This window comes from Anabrus simplex, chromosome 6 (assembly GCF_040414725.1).
Source record: "Anabrus simplex isolate iqAnaSimp1 chromosome 6, ASM4041472v1, whole genome shotgun sequence".
Lineage (NCBI taxonomy): Eukaryota > Metazoa > Arthropoda > Insecta > Orthoptera > Tettigoniidae > Anabrus > Anabrus simplex.
In genome coordinates, this window is record NC_090270.1 from 114482039 (window position 1) to 114498758 (window position 16720).

General features: G+C 38.2%; 2 protein-coding genes across 6 annotated transcripts in view; one reads left to right on the plus strand and one right to left on the minus strand.

Annotated features, from left to right (window-relative positions):
* The window catches only part of PolG2 (DNA polymerase subunit gamma-2, mitochondrial), a 48920-nt gene extending 48139 nt beyond the window's left edge, over positions 1 to 781 (minus strand). Inside the window, exon 1 of one of the 2 annotated variants that reach the window (XM_068228330.1) lies at positions 499 to 781. The gene's annotated coding sequence lies outside the window, so the exon portion shown is untranslated. Of the gene's footprint in view, positions 1 to 105; positions 182 to 498 lie in introns of those variants that run through there. The other variant, XM_068228329.1, reaches the window with a different exon arrangement.
* Positions 782 to 2343: 1562 nt separating this feature from the next.
* PGAP1 (GPI inositol-deacylase) overlaps positions 2344 to 16720 on the plus strand; it is a 202261-nt gene continuing 187884 nt past the window's right edge. For 2 of the 4 annotated variants that reach the window (XM_068228327.1, XM_068228328.1), the window contains exons 1-2: positions 2344 to 2606; positions 10167 to 10320. In XM_068228327.1, coding sequence (XP_068084428.1) covers positions 2454 to 2606; positions 10167 to 10320 — 307 coding nt within the window. In that variant the 5' untranslated portion in view covers positions 2344 to 2453. The remainder of the gene's footprint in view (positions 2607 to 10166; positions 10321 to 16720) is intronic. The other 2 variants (XR_011018454.1, XM_067149883.2) reach the window with 2 other exon arrangements.

Here is a 16720-nt window from a genome sequence, read left to right on the forward strand (position 1 = left end):
AGCATTGCAGGGATATTGGGGAATCGAACCAGGCGCCCTCTGAAACGACACCACTACGCTTGACCATTCGGTCAAGGAACCGGACATTTCATGCAATAAACTCACCTGTCTTCCAAGACAGATACCATGGGCTCAATATTCTCCGTATTAATGGGAAGAATCTGATCGGCAAACTGGATTGCCTCTTCCAGTTGTTCTATTCCTCTTCGGTTGGCAAAATCAACCAAAGAAAGTCTTTCAAGAAGCTCGATAGTTCTTTGATCTATTTTCGTTGGAGCTGGAAGATTATTCTTCTCTAATGGTTTAAGGATCGGTTGCATGGGCACCTTAGAACTATATAATCTATAAACAAGTGTCCATTTTACTAAGGTTCCCGCGCTGAGACGAAATCTCATTTTTAAGTGGAATCCTAACAAAACATCACTGGATCAATTAATATTTAATTAATAACAGAATGCGTACAATGTACAAAATACATGAATATTTAACAGTACGTACGTTACGGTAACTGCCGCAAAAGGGTAGTTCGGATTACGCCTACTATAACCTATATTAAGAAGTGTGTGGGGGTGGAAAAAACTTCCAACACGGTGAAGGTACAGAGTTTTACACGCTGTCAATCACGTGAAGGGATTTTCTCCCATTAAGATCATAAAATCTAACCCAACATTTCCTAGACATTATTTAATTAAAATTCTCGCTCTCCCCAATAATCCTAAATTCATGCCTCGGTTCGAAACCAGAGTACGACAAAACACGGCCAACTTGATGCATCCCGTCGCTAGTCGCTATGGCTAGCTCCTTGCAGTGAAAGGTCCAGTACAGTATTGCCAACACTGTGAAAGTGAAATCCGCTAATTGACTGTGCCATATCCGCTAGATTTTTCAGCATTTAATTTAATACCTAATTAAATACATAAATTAAATGTGCAATAGTGCATATTTGTTTCCCGAGTTGGAATGAAGCATGGAATTGGAAATGGTTGCAGTAGCACCATTTAGTTAAAAAAAACTGTGATTTATTAAATTTAAGATAATAAAGTGATTAACTGCTTACTGTTTATTGACAAGCCTTCTCCCTTTTAATCAACGCAATATATAGACGGTATTACATCACCAGATATTAGGATGCTCTTACACTGTAAAATGTTCCGCGGAATTTTAAGACCTCAACATATGTTGATTCGTCAACGATGATACTATAAAGGCTGTCTGTCACCTATATATTTTAGCAACTCATTTGTGAAATGCGGGCCAAGTGTGTTTTAAATTATTGCTGTACCCTCTCTTCCTCGATCATTATAAGGTAAAATTGGAATCATTTCAAGTAACATTCTATGTAATAATCGTTGAGTGCCCCTCTCTGTATTTTTACCCCCCCCTCCTTCCATGCATCTGAAAATTCCTGGAAACAATCGAGTCTGTAAACATCGTCTTGCAAACTTCGTTAAAGTGATTAGTGATTAATAAACTACAGCGTTCCCTAAGCATTGCAGAGATATTGGGGAATCGAACCAGGGGCCCTCTGAAACGATACCACTACGCTTGACCGTTCGGTCAAGGAACCGGTCATTTCATGCAATGAACTCACCTGTCTTCCAAGGCATTCACATTTAAACATACGCACACAGTAACTTCAATGAGTCATTAAGCATTGGTAACATAAATCGACAAAGTAAATCGTTTAAATACTTTAAAAAACACAAAATATGCACAACACGCAAATGAAAATAATTAAAATATTGAATATTTAAAATAAAGGACTCCTGTGGTGCTGCAGTAGGATGACCGGATGACTCAATCCCACACAGACACCAGTGAAGAATTGAACTAATGTACACACTCACAAAGTAAAACAGACCTCGTCCAGTAAAAAAAACGGCACTTCCCAATTAAATGAACGTGATTTACTGTACAAGTTCAGCCCGACACACCTGAGAAACAACTGTGGTGGCACTTCCACCGGAAATTAGATACATTCCAAGTTTACCCATTAATTTGACTCAATGATATTTATGCCATAAATGTGTGACATTACGTCTGCATTTTACAAAGCCACTAGAAAATCCTTTGACACATCGAAATTCCGCTAACCGCTAAAAAGCATCTTTTCGCCGCTAGAAAGATATAGAATCAGCAAGATTTAGCGGGAAATCCGCTAAGTTGGCAACAGATTCGCCTCTTATATGAGGATCGAGACGGCGGTGGTTGCAAGGAAAACTATTCACAGAATACCGGAAGAGTGCGCTGCTTGCTGCTTATCCATTAGAACCATCATTACAGGCGAAAATATACCCGAAATATACCTCCATGCCTCTACAGAATAATCGCCTTACAATTTTCATAACAAAAGAAGAATTAAACGCGTGTGTGATTGGTTTCTGTTTAAATCCGTGTCCACTTCCCCTTGAAGGGGTTGGTGGGCGTGTGTATATTTTCATGCGGATTGTTTTATGAAATATTTTGACATGGCAGCTTTAAATGGATTTGTTGGAATCTCTGTCGTAATTTTTATATGTTTTATTTTGGGACTTCATAATTTCTTGACAAATTTTGAAGAAAATGGATGTGAAATGACGTACATGTTCGAGTACCCCCAATATGTTGTAAGCATTAGTTTATTTAACTTTTTGGCTCACTCCCATTTCATTGGAAGGTACCTGTATCGGCTGTGCGTTTAACCCTTTAGTTAAGAAATTAAATATTATATTCTTACCTGTTTTCATTATTGTTGACAAGCAATCTGCGTCCCACATGTGACAACATACCTACTGTATGTAATGAAGTATTGATATTCCTGGTCCTCCTACATGTTCTAATGATAAGTAAGGCTCTGGGTTCTGTTTCCAGTCAGTTAAGAGCATAAAGGTTTCATTATAGTTGTTTCGGGGTGTCTAGCCTCTAGACTCTGCGGCACGTGAAGGAGCAAAACAAAGCATCTCCCTATCGCATGCTAACACATCAGATTTTTGGTGCTTGTGCAGTGGAGTGCATTTCAGCAGTCCTAGCCAGGTCCTTAACTATCAGTTGGGAGAGAATTTGATTGCTGTTTTTCAAGCATTTATTGCATTCAGCTAGTTACTGTGTTTACAAATCAACATTGTGCTCAATGTTCTGGATCTTTTCTATCAATATTCTGCTATAAATTAAATAACCTTGGCTTAAAGTTCCTTATTTTACTTAGCTTTAAACATTTACAGCTGAAACAAATTTGAAAATGATCCACATTCCTCCTAGATTAACGTACTCTTGCACAGCGTCTATCATTGAAAAGTTTATCCAGTGCACACTGTGTCTTGAATAGATGAAATGCTGACCCTTTGAATCTCCATTCTAATACTGTATGAAAATCTAGGGATCTAATTTGATTATTATTGTATGATGAACACACAGCAGTGATAGTTGTTTTAAGGAGTAAAATAACAAGACTATCAGTGTCGTAAACTTCTAGCATCAATTGTCTCAATTTGATTTGCACGGATGCTAAGCTTATGTTCATGTAGGGCTGGCCTATTCTTACATCAAATTGTACAGGATTCAGAATGTTTAAATTAATATTCAGGGTTATCCAATTATCTGTTGACTGGGCAACCACAGGAATTGCATCTGCAGATAAACCTTCCCTCTCCTACAATCCGTGCTACAGCAGTCAGTGCAATACTTAAATGACAGTCTATTAGGCCTAAATTATAATGCACATGGGAAGTTGCTAGACTATAGTACACGAACCTTTTCTTGATCCCAAGTTCCCATTCAGCACTATGAAGCTGAGGGATCAAGAATAGGTTTGCATACTATACTTGCCTTCATTTTCTGCACATTTCTGGCATCTAGGTTAGACCTACTCATAAAATTATTTATTGCACATCCAAATTTTCTTTGAGACATTAAATTGAGCTGTTGACAAATGTCATTCTTCGGTTCATCTAAAGTGTGCAGATTTTATTTTTTGTGAACTTTATTTTAATGTTCCTCAGACATAATATTCGCAGGGGTTTTAATCAGAGGATCATGAGGGGGCCATGTGGTGTTGCTGATAACTCTGAAGTTGAACATTTTATTCTTGCTTACAAATATCTGTAGCTGTACGAGCTCTTCAGAGTCTTATTGAATTAAATGTAACACTCTGATCCTTTCAGTTCAGAAAAAAGGGTTACATAATGTGTTGTATATTGTCTACTGATTTTTTTTTTTTTTTTCCTAAAATGAAATTGAGCTTGTTGATCTGTCGCTGCTAACCTTTCACAATAGGCCTACTGCTATTTTCTGATCGTGGAGGGGTTCCCCATGGAGAAGCTAAATATTTTCATCACTCCAGTGTTAATAGTTTTACAAATTAACTTCTAAATTTAATCTCTTGATTGAAAACTTGATTGATTTATGACTTATTCTAAATTTAAGGTGAACCAAACCTCATCTGAAAATAGAATAAGAGAAGGATGAATTTCTCTGTCCTGCAAATGATTCAGAATCCATTCACAAAATCTAACCCTGCGTATAGGATTCCACAGTGTTTAGGTTTGTGCACCACAGTAATTTTAGGACGTAACTCTAAGTAACTTTTTTTAGCCCTTAGTGCAGAACTGTGAGAAAATCCAGTTTGCTGGGAATAATTTCTTCAGGAAATTTTCCCTGCAGTGTGCAGTGTCATAAAAAATTTCTTCTCTGAGCTGTGGATGCCATCATCTTTGCTACTTATTACAAACTCTTACTGTTGCTTGGAATTTACTAACTAATCTATGAATAGAATTACAACCTGGAACTTGGAACACCTGGGGGATTCCTCTTCAAAAGTACCTCCATACGAATCATTAATGAATAGTCTATCACTAGCCTGAAAAATAATTTAGGTGTGCTGAGTTCAAATCTGTTTTCCATTTTTCCATATAATGTATGGATTTTTCGCAGTAGCCTCATCATTTCCTTTAATATCATGGTTTTGATCACATTTCACTAAATTTTGACACCCCTTGAAGATCGGCAAAAAAAAAATGTTTAATAGGTGACCATAAATTATTTGCCAGCAAAATAAACTTTTTTTCCTAAGGTCTGAGATGTAATAGGTGATTGTAAATGATTTTAACACACTGAATTCAGTGCTGGAGTCTGGTTTTCTTGCCGCATACAAAACTAATGTCATACAAGTTATATTTACCTAATAAAGTGCACTGTAAAATAGAAGAAAAACCTTGTACAACATAAAACAGACTACCTACATACCTTTACAAAGCACCGCTTGAAGAAAAACTCTTTTACTTTGCCTGGAAGGAGAGTTATGTTGACTGATGTTTATAGCCGTGTTGTATAGTTTCCCCTCACCAGCAGTTGTCAGTTGACATTGGTACGTTCCATCGTCCCCCGGTATCTTCTTTCCAATTCCTTTATTTTTTGGTGGAATATTTCACCCTGTTTATCATTTAGGGCTCCCAAATCATCAGGGAAATAGTCCAGATGATTGTTCAAGAAACTCACGTTACAGCCAAGAGCTTGAAATTGTTTCAACATATTTTTTATCAATTACTTCCCTGAAGGTACACTGTGCCTGATGTTCAACATCATTCACAGTGCCCAAACATGCTGTGTCCTTCATAAGGAGTCTAATCTGCAGTCCATCGAATACTCCCTCTTTTATCTTAGCTTCTGAGAAGAGTGAAAATCTTTGGTATAAATACTCAAAGTACCGGGCGAGTTGGCCGTGTGATTAGGGGTGCGCAGCTATGAGCTTGCATCCGGGAGATAGTGGGTTCGAACCCCACTGTCGGCAGCCCTGAAGATGGTTTTCCATGGTTTCCCATTTTCACACTAGGCAAATGCTAGGTCTGTACCTTTACTAAGGCCACGGCCACTTCCTTCCCATTCCTAGGCCTTGCATATCCCATCGTCGCCTTAAGACCTATCTGTGTCGCTGCGACGTAAAACAAATAGAAGAAAAAAACTCAAAGGACATACCACTTTTGTCTGGTGCTTTTACAAATTGCTTAATGATCCCAAGTTTGATATACAAAGGGAGAAGTAGTATTCTTTAGGATCAACCAGACTAGCATGAATTACATTTTTCTCTCTAGAAGTTAAACTTTCCCTCTTAGGCCACTCTTTCGTTGTGCATTGTTTATCTCTACTCCTATTATCCCAATGACACAAAAAGCAAGGAAAATTTGTGTCCACGAACCTACTACGCTGGCGTAGCAGGGGGAGAGGTGATACTCCCACGTGGCGTGTCCCAGGTGGCTGATAGGGCGGTCCTAACCGGCTTGCCGGCGGACTTGAGGAAAATAAAATACCTCTCGCGGACCAAACACACAACCTCCTGTGGGTGGGGGACGCAGACGAAGAATACACCCACGGTATCTCTTGCCTGTCGTAAGAGGCGACTAAAAGGGGCGACCAAGGGATGATTTTATTAGAACCATGAAACTACTTGTGATTAGTACCACCACGCGGGAAACACCATGGGTCGCTTTTACTTGCGCATAGTACCACTATGTTAGGTAACAAATAGGTTTGTGATTAGTAGCAATAGAGTACGTTGGCGGCTTCTACAGTACCTATGATTCGTACCCCTATCTGCTCAACACCATGGGATTAGCGACACCATGGTTCTGCCTTGCCAATGCTTAGTATCCTCTATGTGATGGATACCATGGGATAGTGCGGATCCCTGTGGTTAGTGCACTTATGTAAGGAACACCATAGGTTTGCGTTGCCTGTAAATAGCGCCGCAGTATGCGAAACACCATAGGCCCGTGTTACATGTGCGAATTTCATTACCTGTGAGTAGTACCATAATGTGTGGAATACCGCGAGTCTACGCTACTTTTGATTAGTACCGCTACATGACAAATAGCATGGTTCTATTTTCCTAATGATAAGTACCATTTTGAGGGGCCGATGACCTGGATTTTGGACCCATTTCGACTACAAGCATCATCGATTCAGTATTGTGCTTTAGACACAATACCTTGGTACTATTATTTAATGCTAGTTTCGGGAAATGTGGGGCATTGTGGGTCGGATCCACTGGTTGTTTTAACTCCTTATCCATCCATTCATTCTTTGCCCTCACGTTTTCAAATCTGATCAGTGGAGGATTCTGGATTTTTAAAATGTCATAACATTTTATCTCATTTCGTACCATTAGGGGCCGATGACCTAGATGTTAGGCCCCTTTAAACCACGAGCATCATCATCATCATCAAAATTTTGTGTAACCTGCTTGTCGGCATAGCAAGATAGCACTTTAGGTCTCCACACAAGAGCCACTGTTGTTTCTTATAGTTAAGTTTTTCTAGAATCAACTGAAAATTTTCTTTTCTTTGAGAAAAGCAGGATACCCAACAAGAATCTAAGGGAATTCGCTTCTATTATGTAGTAATACTGCTTTCAGGCTTCTCACCGACACATTGATAAATAAACACCACTTATTACTATCATAATTTTCACCACTAAACTGAAGAATTAAACCTGATATGTCACAGCAATAAACTGCCTGTTTTTCAGTTCTGGAAAACTTAAGGAATTCTTTCTCTCGGTTCTTATACCAACTAAAGACCACTCTTGGTGCTAGCATTTTCTTTTCTTTCAATATCGATCCTGCAATCTCACTCTTTTCCTTGGTAAGACATAAGTCCTGCACAAAATCATTCAGCTCTGAGTAAAAACGCTGTGGTTTGTCTTCTGAAGTGAGTGGGGAGAAATCCTCATCCCTTCTAAACACTCTGTAGACTCAGATGAACTGGATTACTCCCACATCCTCTAGTTGCTTTGGTGGCACTGGAACGAGAATATCTGGACTGTGTGGCTCAGGCCTGATAGCTGATTCTGAGCCTTTGAGATATTTTATTTTTGATTTTTTAACTTTGTTGTACCCCGATGCAGTGCATGGCCAGAAGTAGCAATCATCATATTGATTTTTTGGTTCACGCCAAATCATGAGAATTCCAAACGGCATTGATTTATGTTTTCCATTAAACCACTGTCTTAGTACTGCATAATATGTTTTCATGCAGCATCCACTTTTTGTCTTGATCTCTAAGCTTAATTTTGAAATATGCAAAGTTCACTTTATTTAATAAAGGGTGTGACATAATATGTTTCTGCCTCTGTAACAAATATGGACCACATACATAACAGAAATTGTTTGGATTGTTCACACACTGCCTTCTTGGTGCTGCTGAGACTGGAGCCATATTATATTAACATATAACTATACACAACACCATACAAATTCAGAGAGGATTTGCCCTTCGTATTTCCCGTGCTTACCGCACCACCTCTACTGATGCAGTTCTTCTTATTGCAGGCATTGAGCCACTATTTCTGACGGCGAAAGCAAAAGCTGAACTCACTTTTTTGAAGAAAAACAAAGTGTCACCTATGCCCATTCTGAATACCACTCTAGAGCAACCTTGTCATTTTCTACAGTCTGATCACCCAAGTCTCTTCAAAAACTTTATTTATGAAAATTGTTCAATTATCCACGACTGCTTTATTTACACAGATGGATCTCGCATACCAAGCACAGATGAACAGGACAGAGTTGGATGTGCCTTCGTTGTTCATGAAAACGATTCTGAGGTGTTCTCATCCCAGTACAAACTCTCTTCCACATGCTCTATTTTCCAGGCTGAACTGTGGGCGATTAAGTCTGCGATCGAATGGTGCAAATCTAACAATAAGAAATCTCAGTTATTAAGTGATTCGCAAGCTGCGCTGAATGCGATAAATAATAAATATAATCTGATTCCAATACCTGTAGCTATTAGAACCACAGCTCAACAAAGTCCGCACATCTGTTTTGAATAGATTCACGGTCATTGTGGAATATCTGGAAACGAGAAAGTTGATCTTCTGGCGAAAGCAGCGGCTACATCTAATTTGGAAATTTCTTATGACAAAACGTCACCTAGCTATGCTAAAAAAATCATAAAGAAGCACGTAATCCATCAGTGGAACAACATTTGGACTTCTTCCATTAGATGCCAAGTCACCAGAGAAATATTCTTCCCTGAGGTTTTCAACCGCCTGCAAAGTAACGTGTTGGTGCCAAGCTTTGAAATTACTCAATTTTTGACTGGTCATGGCTAATTTGGTTATTATTTTCATCGATTGAGAATCAATCATCCTGATGGCTACGTGTGTGTTTGCGGATCCTCACAAACAATGGACCACCTAATATTTGAATGTGCTGCATTTGAAAGAAGGAGGCATGACTTGAACTCTCATTTGAATTATTGCAACATTGCATTATCAAAACCCGTGTATCATTTGTTTAAGAAGCCGTGCTGTTACAAATATTTTATTAACTTCCTCCACTTCATTTTCCGTCGATTAGATACATGAAATCATTTTCGTTGTAAAAGTGAATATGTATTTTAACTACTACCCTAGTATACTATGTAAAATAGGGTTCCAAACTGCTTTGGATATTCAATAATAATAATAATAATAATAATAATAATACACAACACTAAGGAACATGTAAAAACCAGCAAATATTACACTCCAGCCACAATGAGAAAAGAAAGCCAACTGAAGGGTATGGTGGTAATTTACTATGCTGAGATACATTTATCTAAGGGCTGTGTTTATCTTTCCTTTTTTTCCTCAGATATATTTAAGAGCTAACTCTTCTCTTCAGTGCTATCATTGCTGAAGGATTTATTACTTTTTTTTTTTTTTTTTTTGCTAGGGGCACCGACACAGATAGGTCTTATGGCGACGATGGGATAGGAAAGGCCTAGGAGTTGGAAGGAAGCGGCCGTGGCCTTAATTAAGGTACAGCCCCAGCATTTGCCTGGTGTGAAAATGGGAAACCACAGAAAACCATCTTCAGGGCTGCCGATAGTGGGATTCAAACCTACTATCTCCCGGATGCAAGCTCACAGCCGCGTGCCTCTACGCGCATGGCCAACTCGCCCGGTGATTTATTACTTCCCTTTACCATGTTGGTCTTGCGTTGTCAAATCACCTAACCCTCTGAGAATTTTAAACACATGGCCAGCCAAAAATAAAGAACTGAGGCTTATGCAGGCTGATGTTGTTTCCAGCTAATTGGATGATCCAGCAGTTGAAATCTATTATAAGAATACTTACTGGTAAAAGTATATTTTCGTTAATCTAATATTTTACTGTTGACTCTACAATTACTTTTTTTTTTCTTTTTCCAGAAAATCTCTCTTTCCCCAAATATCACAAAACATTACTCCCGGTATGGATTATATGCATATGGTGAGGGACAGTTTACTGAACGTCTAAGGCAGATGAAATTCTCTGGGATACCAGTTCTCTTCATACCTGGAAACAGTGGTTCATACAGACAAGGTAATGATTTATGTTGTTATTTTCAGAGTGCCAGATTGCATACAGTATTATATGATAAGAACTAATATCAGTATGTATTAATGGTTATTGCATATAGTTGGTGTTAACTTTACTCTTGGTACCTTTAATACGGTAAGTTCTAAAAGTTTTAGCACTTTTTATGTTCAAGTATAGTTTAATAAGTATCTTATTTACCATTCATGTGTTACGATGTTGGCTTATTTCAATTCCAGTTTTTTTTTTTTTTTTAACCCACATAGCCTACTTCTTACAATAGGAAATTATTTTACATCTTTTCCCTGTGCGTTCTGCAGTAAATTCCTGGAAACTCAACACTCAGTAATTCAACATTCATTGCAACTTGTCATCAGCTGCTGAATTTAATTAAGAGTATTACTTGTGTAGCATTTTAATTCTGTTTCCATGGTCTGAGCTACATGGTTAGCATAATTTTTTTTTTTTAATGAATTGTAATTGGTGAGAGTCATTCATGATATTCCATCTTAATTTGGTTAGTGGATATGGCAAAAAGATGTTCAAGTTTGACTGAAATATCTGAATTTTAAAAGCATAGTTTTTTTTCTGTACATTAGTCACTACAGGACACTTTGTATTTTAACCTTGTAAAGACAATTTGCAATTCATAGTGGCGAGAGACCTGGCAGTTAGGTATTAAATTCAACTAACTTATCAATGGAAGTTCATATACACAATGGATAAATAAATTATGTGTAGAAAGAAAGTGTTATTGAAATATTAACTTCAAAATTGCTGAAGCAATTGCGTATAAATAGCCATTTTTGTTCTGTACTTCAGTTATGTACTACTATTTGTATTGAACATGACCTAATACATTGAAAGTTTACTTCAAGTATGATGTGGTCGTGAAAATAAAATATTCATTGGAAGAGGAATTATTTAGCAAGAATAAGACACATTCAGGATATGAAGTGCATTCATGCATTTCCTTTCCTGAATGTTTACATTTAGATTTTTTTTAAAAAACATTGTATCATCACATTAAGCCACTTTCCAGTTTAACACACAGTCACATTCCGTACGCACAAAATTGGCATCATAAAGTTTTAACAAAGTATGTACTTTGCTCAAGTCACCTTGTTTTCGTCTTTGCTTGGCAATGCATTACACCATTCCAAATGGGGTAATTTAGAACACAACCAGCACACTTAAGCATATGCATTTTCTTGAGTCAAATATCCTCAGAGTTTCCTTCAGTGACACTCCTTATAGTTAGTGAGGGTAGATATATGGGAGACTGTACATTTTCTAAATTGGGTTTCATTAGCAGCAATGTACTGGCATCTATTGAACAATTACTCTCCTCTGAAAGATGTATCCCCCTGTGGATGGGGACAGTAGAATAACACCCATGATATCCCTTGTCTGTCATAAGAGATAACTAAATGGGGGACCAGGGGCTCTCAACTTGGAAGTGTGGGTTGATGACCACGGTTCCCATAGCTGAGTCTTGCATTTCTTCCAGTTGTGTCAGGCTCCTTGCTTTTATATTTTCTATCCGACCTCCCTTGGTCAACTCTTGTGTTCTTCCTACTCTGATGGTATTAGGTTTGCAAGATACAGAGCCTTTCATTTTCACGCCTTTTTTTTTTTTTTCACTTTCTTTTGCTGATACCTTCATTTTTTGAAGTGTAGGACCTTTATATTTTCCTTCTGATTAGTGTTAGTAGATGGTGGTTGCCCAGTTGTACTTTCTCTTAAAACAGTAATCACCATCTGAAGGGTGTAATACTTCATTTATTATTACTAACTTTAAAGCAGATCTAATTTTGCATGAATCGATGTGTTTTATATTCTTACTCCAAACGCATAAATAACAACAAAAACTTCACCAACTAATGCATATGCTCTTGTGATAGGATAATTTTCTACGGGTCTTATTGCTAGATAATGCTCACATTGCAGTCTCTTGATATCTTCGCAGACTGTCCTTTATTATCTCATTCAGTTGAATGTATGTACAGTGGGATTTCTTCAGTGAGTCACAATGAGAAGCGTTAGAAATTCAAGCATTTTAATGTTGTTTTCTGAAGATAATATTAATGAATATGTTGAGTGAGAGAAAAAGGAAGCAAAATATGGCAACAGAATGAAGTTGGATGCATTAAAGAGACTGGATTTAGTGTAAATAAGATAATCTCTGTAGGTACTTACTCACTGATGAGTATACATATGAAGTCTTCTGGCCAGGTGGGAAGGAGACGTATCAGTTAATGGCCAAAAAATGTTAACAGTTTGCTCTATGCCATTGATAGCTTTGTTAGCAAACAGTCAAGAAGAATTATTTAACTCACTCAGTTAATTGAAAAGGAGAGCCAAGAACTTGGATTAGAACTGAACAACTCAAAAATAATGATAGTGGACAGGCAAAATAGTAACGATCCAAAAATAAAGCAAATTGATCGATTTGAAATTGTGAATGAATACAGTATTCATCTATCTTTGATCTCTGATAATAAATTCTGGGTTATCAGGAGAAGAGCTAAAACGAATATGCAATCTGGCACTATTTAAGGTGGAAATGAAAAAATGAACAGGACTGTGGAAGGACCAACAAATTTTCAAGAGCCTAAAAATAAGACTGGTGAACTGTCTAGTATTTCCCATACTAATTATAGATGTGTCATGGACATTAAAGAAGAAGGGGGTGAACAAGATTGATGTTACTGAAATGTTTTGCTGGAGAAAGATGTTAAGAATTCCATGTACCAATCACTGCACAGAAAACTCCATCCTAAAATTGAAAGGAGAATCTCAGGTTAGATTCGGCTCTTTCACCTGAAATACTTTGGCCACATAATGAGGACAGGACTGGAAGATATGGTGAAATTGATCATTCTGGAAAATACCAAGGGACAGAGGCCACGAGGAAGAGTCCAACAAGGTGGATTAGCCAGATTACTGGTACATGTGGAAGAACTACGCATGACCTAATAAAGCAAGTCAGTGACAGGTAATCATGGAGAAAACCATATCATAATGACTACCACCTCTCCTACAGGAGGTCAGAATTGAAGAGAGGAGAGAATTCCGAGTACAGCATTTGTTTCGTAAGACATTGGTTGGACTTCCAAATCATGTGCCCATTCCACCAGATCTGACACCAAACGATGCTTCATGCTAGTAGGGTTAGCTTCTTCTAAAATGCTGACATTTGTTCACTAATTTTTCCAGGTGATTTTGAGAATCTTTTGTAGACATCTGGTGTTATTTTCAAGGCATTTGATGTGTCGTCTAGGAGTGCTCCATGTTCCATAGCCATGTAGTTGTGTTGGGATTAATATAGCATTGTACACTAAAATCTGAGTGCTTTCCCAGAAGTCTTCATTATCAAATATATATCCTCCTACTCGTCCAAAATCATTACCATTTTTCTCTTCTGATTAGAGTTAAGAGAGGATAGTTGCCCAGTTGTACTGTCTCTTAAACAATAATTTCCAACACTACTGCTAACCCCCTGAGTGTAGGAGCAGTGGAATACGTCAACGGCTCCCCTTCTCGCTGTAAAAAGTGACTAAATGTGGAACCTCGAGGAATCCTTAATTTTGGATTATGCGTTGGTGACCACCAGGCTCCTAGGCATTACTTCCACTTACTTGTGCTCATATCGTATCTATCCAACCTGCCTTGGTCAACACTTGTTCTCATCTTTTCCAAATGCTATTTGTTCGGGGCATCGACCTACATGTTCTCATCTTACCCCACACTCAGGGCTGATGACCCTTAAACAACAAGCATTATCAAGCACTCCACCCCTGTGGGAGGGGGCAGGCAGTAAAATACGTCTATGATATTCACTGCCTTTCATAAGGCATGTCTAAAGAGGGGACCAAGGGCTCTGGATTTGGGAACGTGGGATGATGATCACGGTTCCCCTAGTTGAGTCTGGCATTGCTTCCAATTACATGTATTAGGCACATCACTTTCATCTTCCTTATCCGATCTCCGTCAGTCAGTTCTTGTTCTCTTCCAAACCTGATGGTATTAGACTTTCAAGATCTAGGGAGTCTTTCATTTCCACACCCTTTGTGGTCCTTCCCTTTCTTTTACGATGCTTTCATTTTTTGAAATGTGGTACTTTTACCATTTTCCCTCTGATTAGTGTTAATACAGGTTGCTTAGCCAGTTGTACTGTCTGTTAAATTGTTTAAAGATTTGGTATGCTTTATTATTATTATTATTATTATTATTATTATTATTATTATTATTATTATTATTATTATTTGGAATTTGCCCTTTATTAGAATTCTTACCAGATTTTTCTGATTTGAGTTTACTTAATTTTTTATCTAAGGTTTTTCTTTTTTTTTTTTTTTTTACATCGTTATAACCTACTCAGGAGCACGGTTGAACTTGTCCATAAAATTTCAATTGTCTTTTCTGAAAAGTGTGAGAAATTTTTTTCAGAATTACAATATATCTCCTGGGATGATTTTTTTTCTCCATTTGTTGGCCTTCTTTTTCTCCCAAAATCTCTTCATCCTCTCGCTGAGCTTCTTCCTTCGTTCTTCTGTCCAAGTTACGAGGGCGGTTTGAAAAGTTCTCAGAATCACCGCTAGATGTCAGTGCTAGAACAACAAGGTTCCCGCGCGATAATCACACATCCTTTGTGAGTGAACACGTGGCGCATCAGTGCTCCAGCTGCAGGATTGTGGTAGTGACGATTCTTTATTGTTGTTCCCGCGTAGTGATTTGTGACAATGGGAAAGACTGAGATTCGAGCAGTGATTAAATACTTTGTAAAGAAAGGTATGAAAGCAAAGGAAATTCATGCCGACTTTCAGAACATACTGGAGGACTCTGCTCCTTCATTTTCAACTGTTGCTAAGTGGACCAGCGAGTTTAAATTTGGTCGGGAGAGCTTGGATGATTATCCGCGTAGTGGACGGCCAAAAAGTGTTACGACCCCAGATTTTATCGCAAAAGTGCATAAAATGGACATGGAGGATCGTCGACTGAAACTGCGGGAGATTGCTAAAGCTGTAGGGATATCTTCTGAACGGGTATATTATATTTTAACCGAAGAATTGGGTATGAAAAAAATTATCCGCAAGATGGGTGCCGCGGCTCTTGACATTGGACAATAAACGCACCAGATAGGAAATGTCCGAACAAAGTCGGGACCATTTTCAGTGCAACCAACAAGATTTTTTGCGCCGGTTTGTGACTACAGATGAAACTTGGGTCTGCTACTATACCCCAGAGACAAAACACAGTCAAAGCAGTGGAAACATGCTGATTCACCACCACCAAAGAAAGCAAAGGCAGTGCGTTCGGCCGGAAAGGTCATGGCCTCAGTTTTCTGGGATGCAAAAGGTATTCTGCTGATAGATTATCTTCCTACTGGCCAAACAATTTCAGGGCAATACTATGCAAACCTCCTAGACCAACTACAGGAAAAGATGTGCGAAACAAGGCCTGGTTTGGCAAGGAAAAAGGTCATCTTTCATCAGGACAGCGCTCTGCCGCACACAAGTGTTATTGCCATGGCAAAACTTCATGAACTGGGGTACGAATTGTTGCCACATCCACCTTATTCACCTGATTTGGCACCATCAGACTTTCATCTATTCCCCAAGCTGAAAATTTTCCTCGGTGGACAGAGATTTTCTACAAGGGAAGAACTGACAGCCGAATTGGAGAACTATTTTGCAGGCCTGGAGGAATCTCATTTTCGAGATGGGATCAAGGCATTGGAATATCACTGGACCAAATGCATTAGTCTACAGGGAGGCTATGTAGAAAAATAAAAGCAGTTCCACCGAGCTAAGATATTTAATTCTAGTACATTCCGAGAACTTTTCAAACCACCTACGTATAGTAGCTCTGGTGTTGGGTTTGTCTTCAAAGTGGTGATTGTCGATTTTGGTTCTGAATTTACATCTGTCCTGTACAATGTCTTCTGAGATGTTGATTTCCTGGAGATCTGTTTCAATTTCACGAAACCAGCTGTTCTTGGTTTTAGACGACCCAGGTTGAGAATTCTTTTAGTTAGCCTGTTAGTGTTCATTCTAATAATGTGTCCATAAAATTTCAATTGTCTTTTCTGAAAAGTGTGAGAAATTTTTTTCAGAATTACAATATATCTCCTGGGATGATTTTTTTTCTCCATATTCCATCTATACAAACTGGGCCAAACATTTTTGTAAAATTTTCCTTTCTTGTTTCTCAATGTCTTTGGTTAAAGATCCGCTGCCAATGATTAAGGTTTCTGAGGCATATAACGCTTCAGGTTTGATCACTGTATTATAGTGTCTTAAGTTTTGCATTCTGAGATATTGAATTTTTTATTACACCTGTTCCAGGTGATCCTGTATGCTTTCTGTAATTTGGAAATTATTTATTTGCTTCGCGGTTTAAA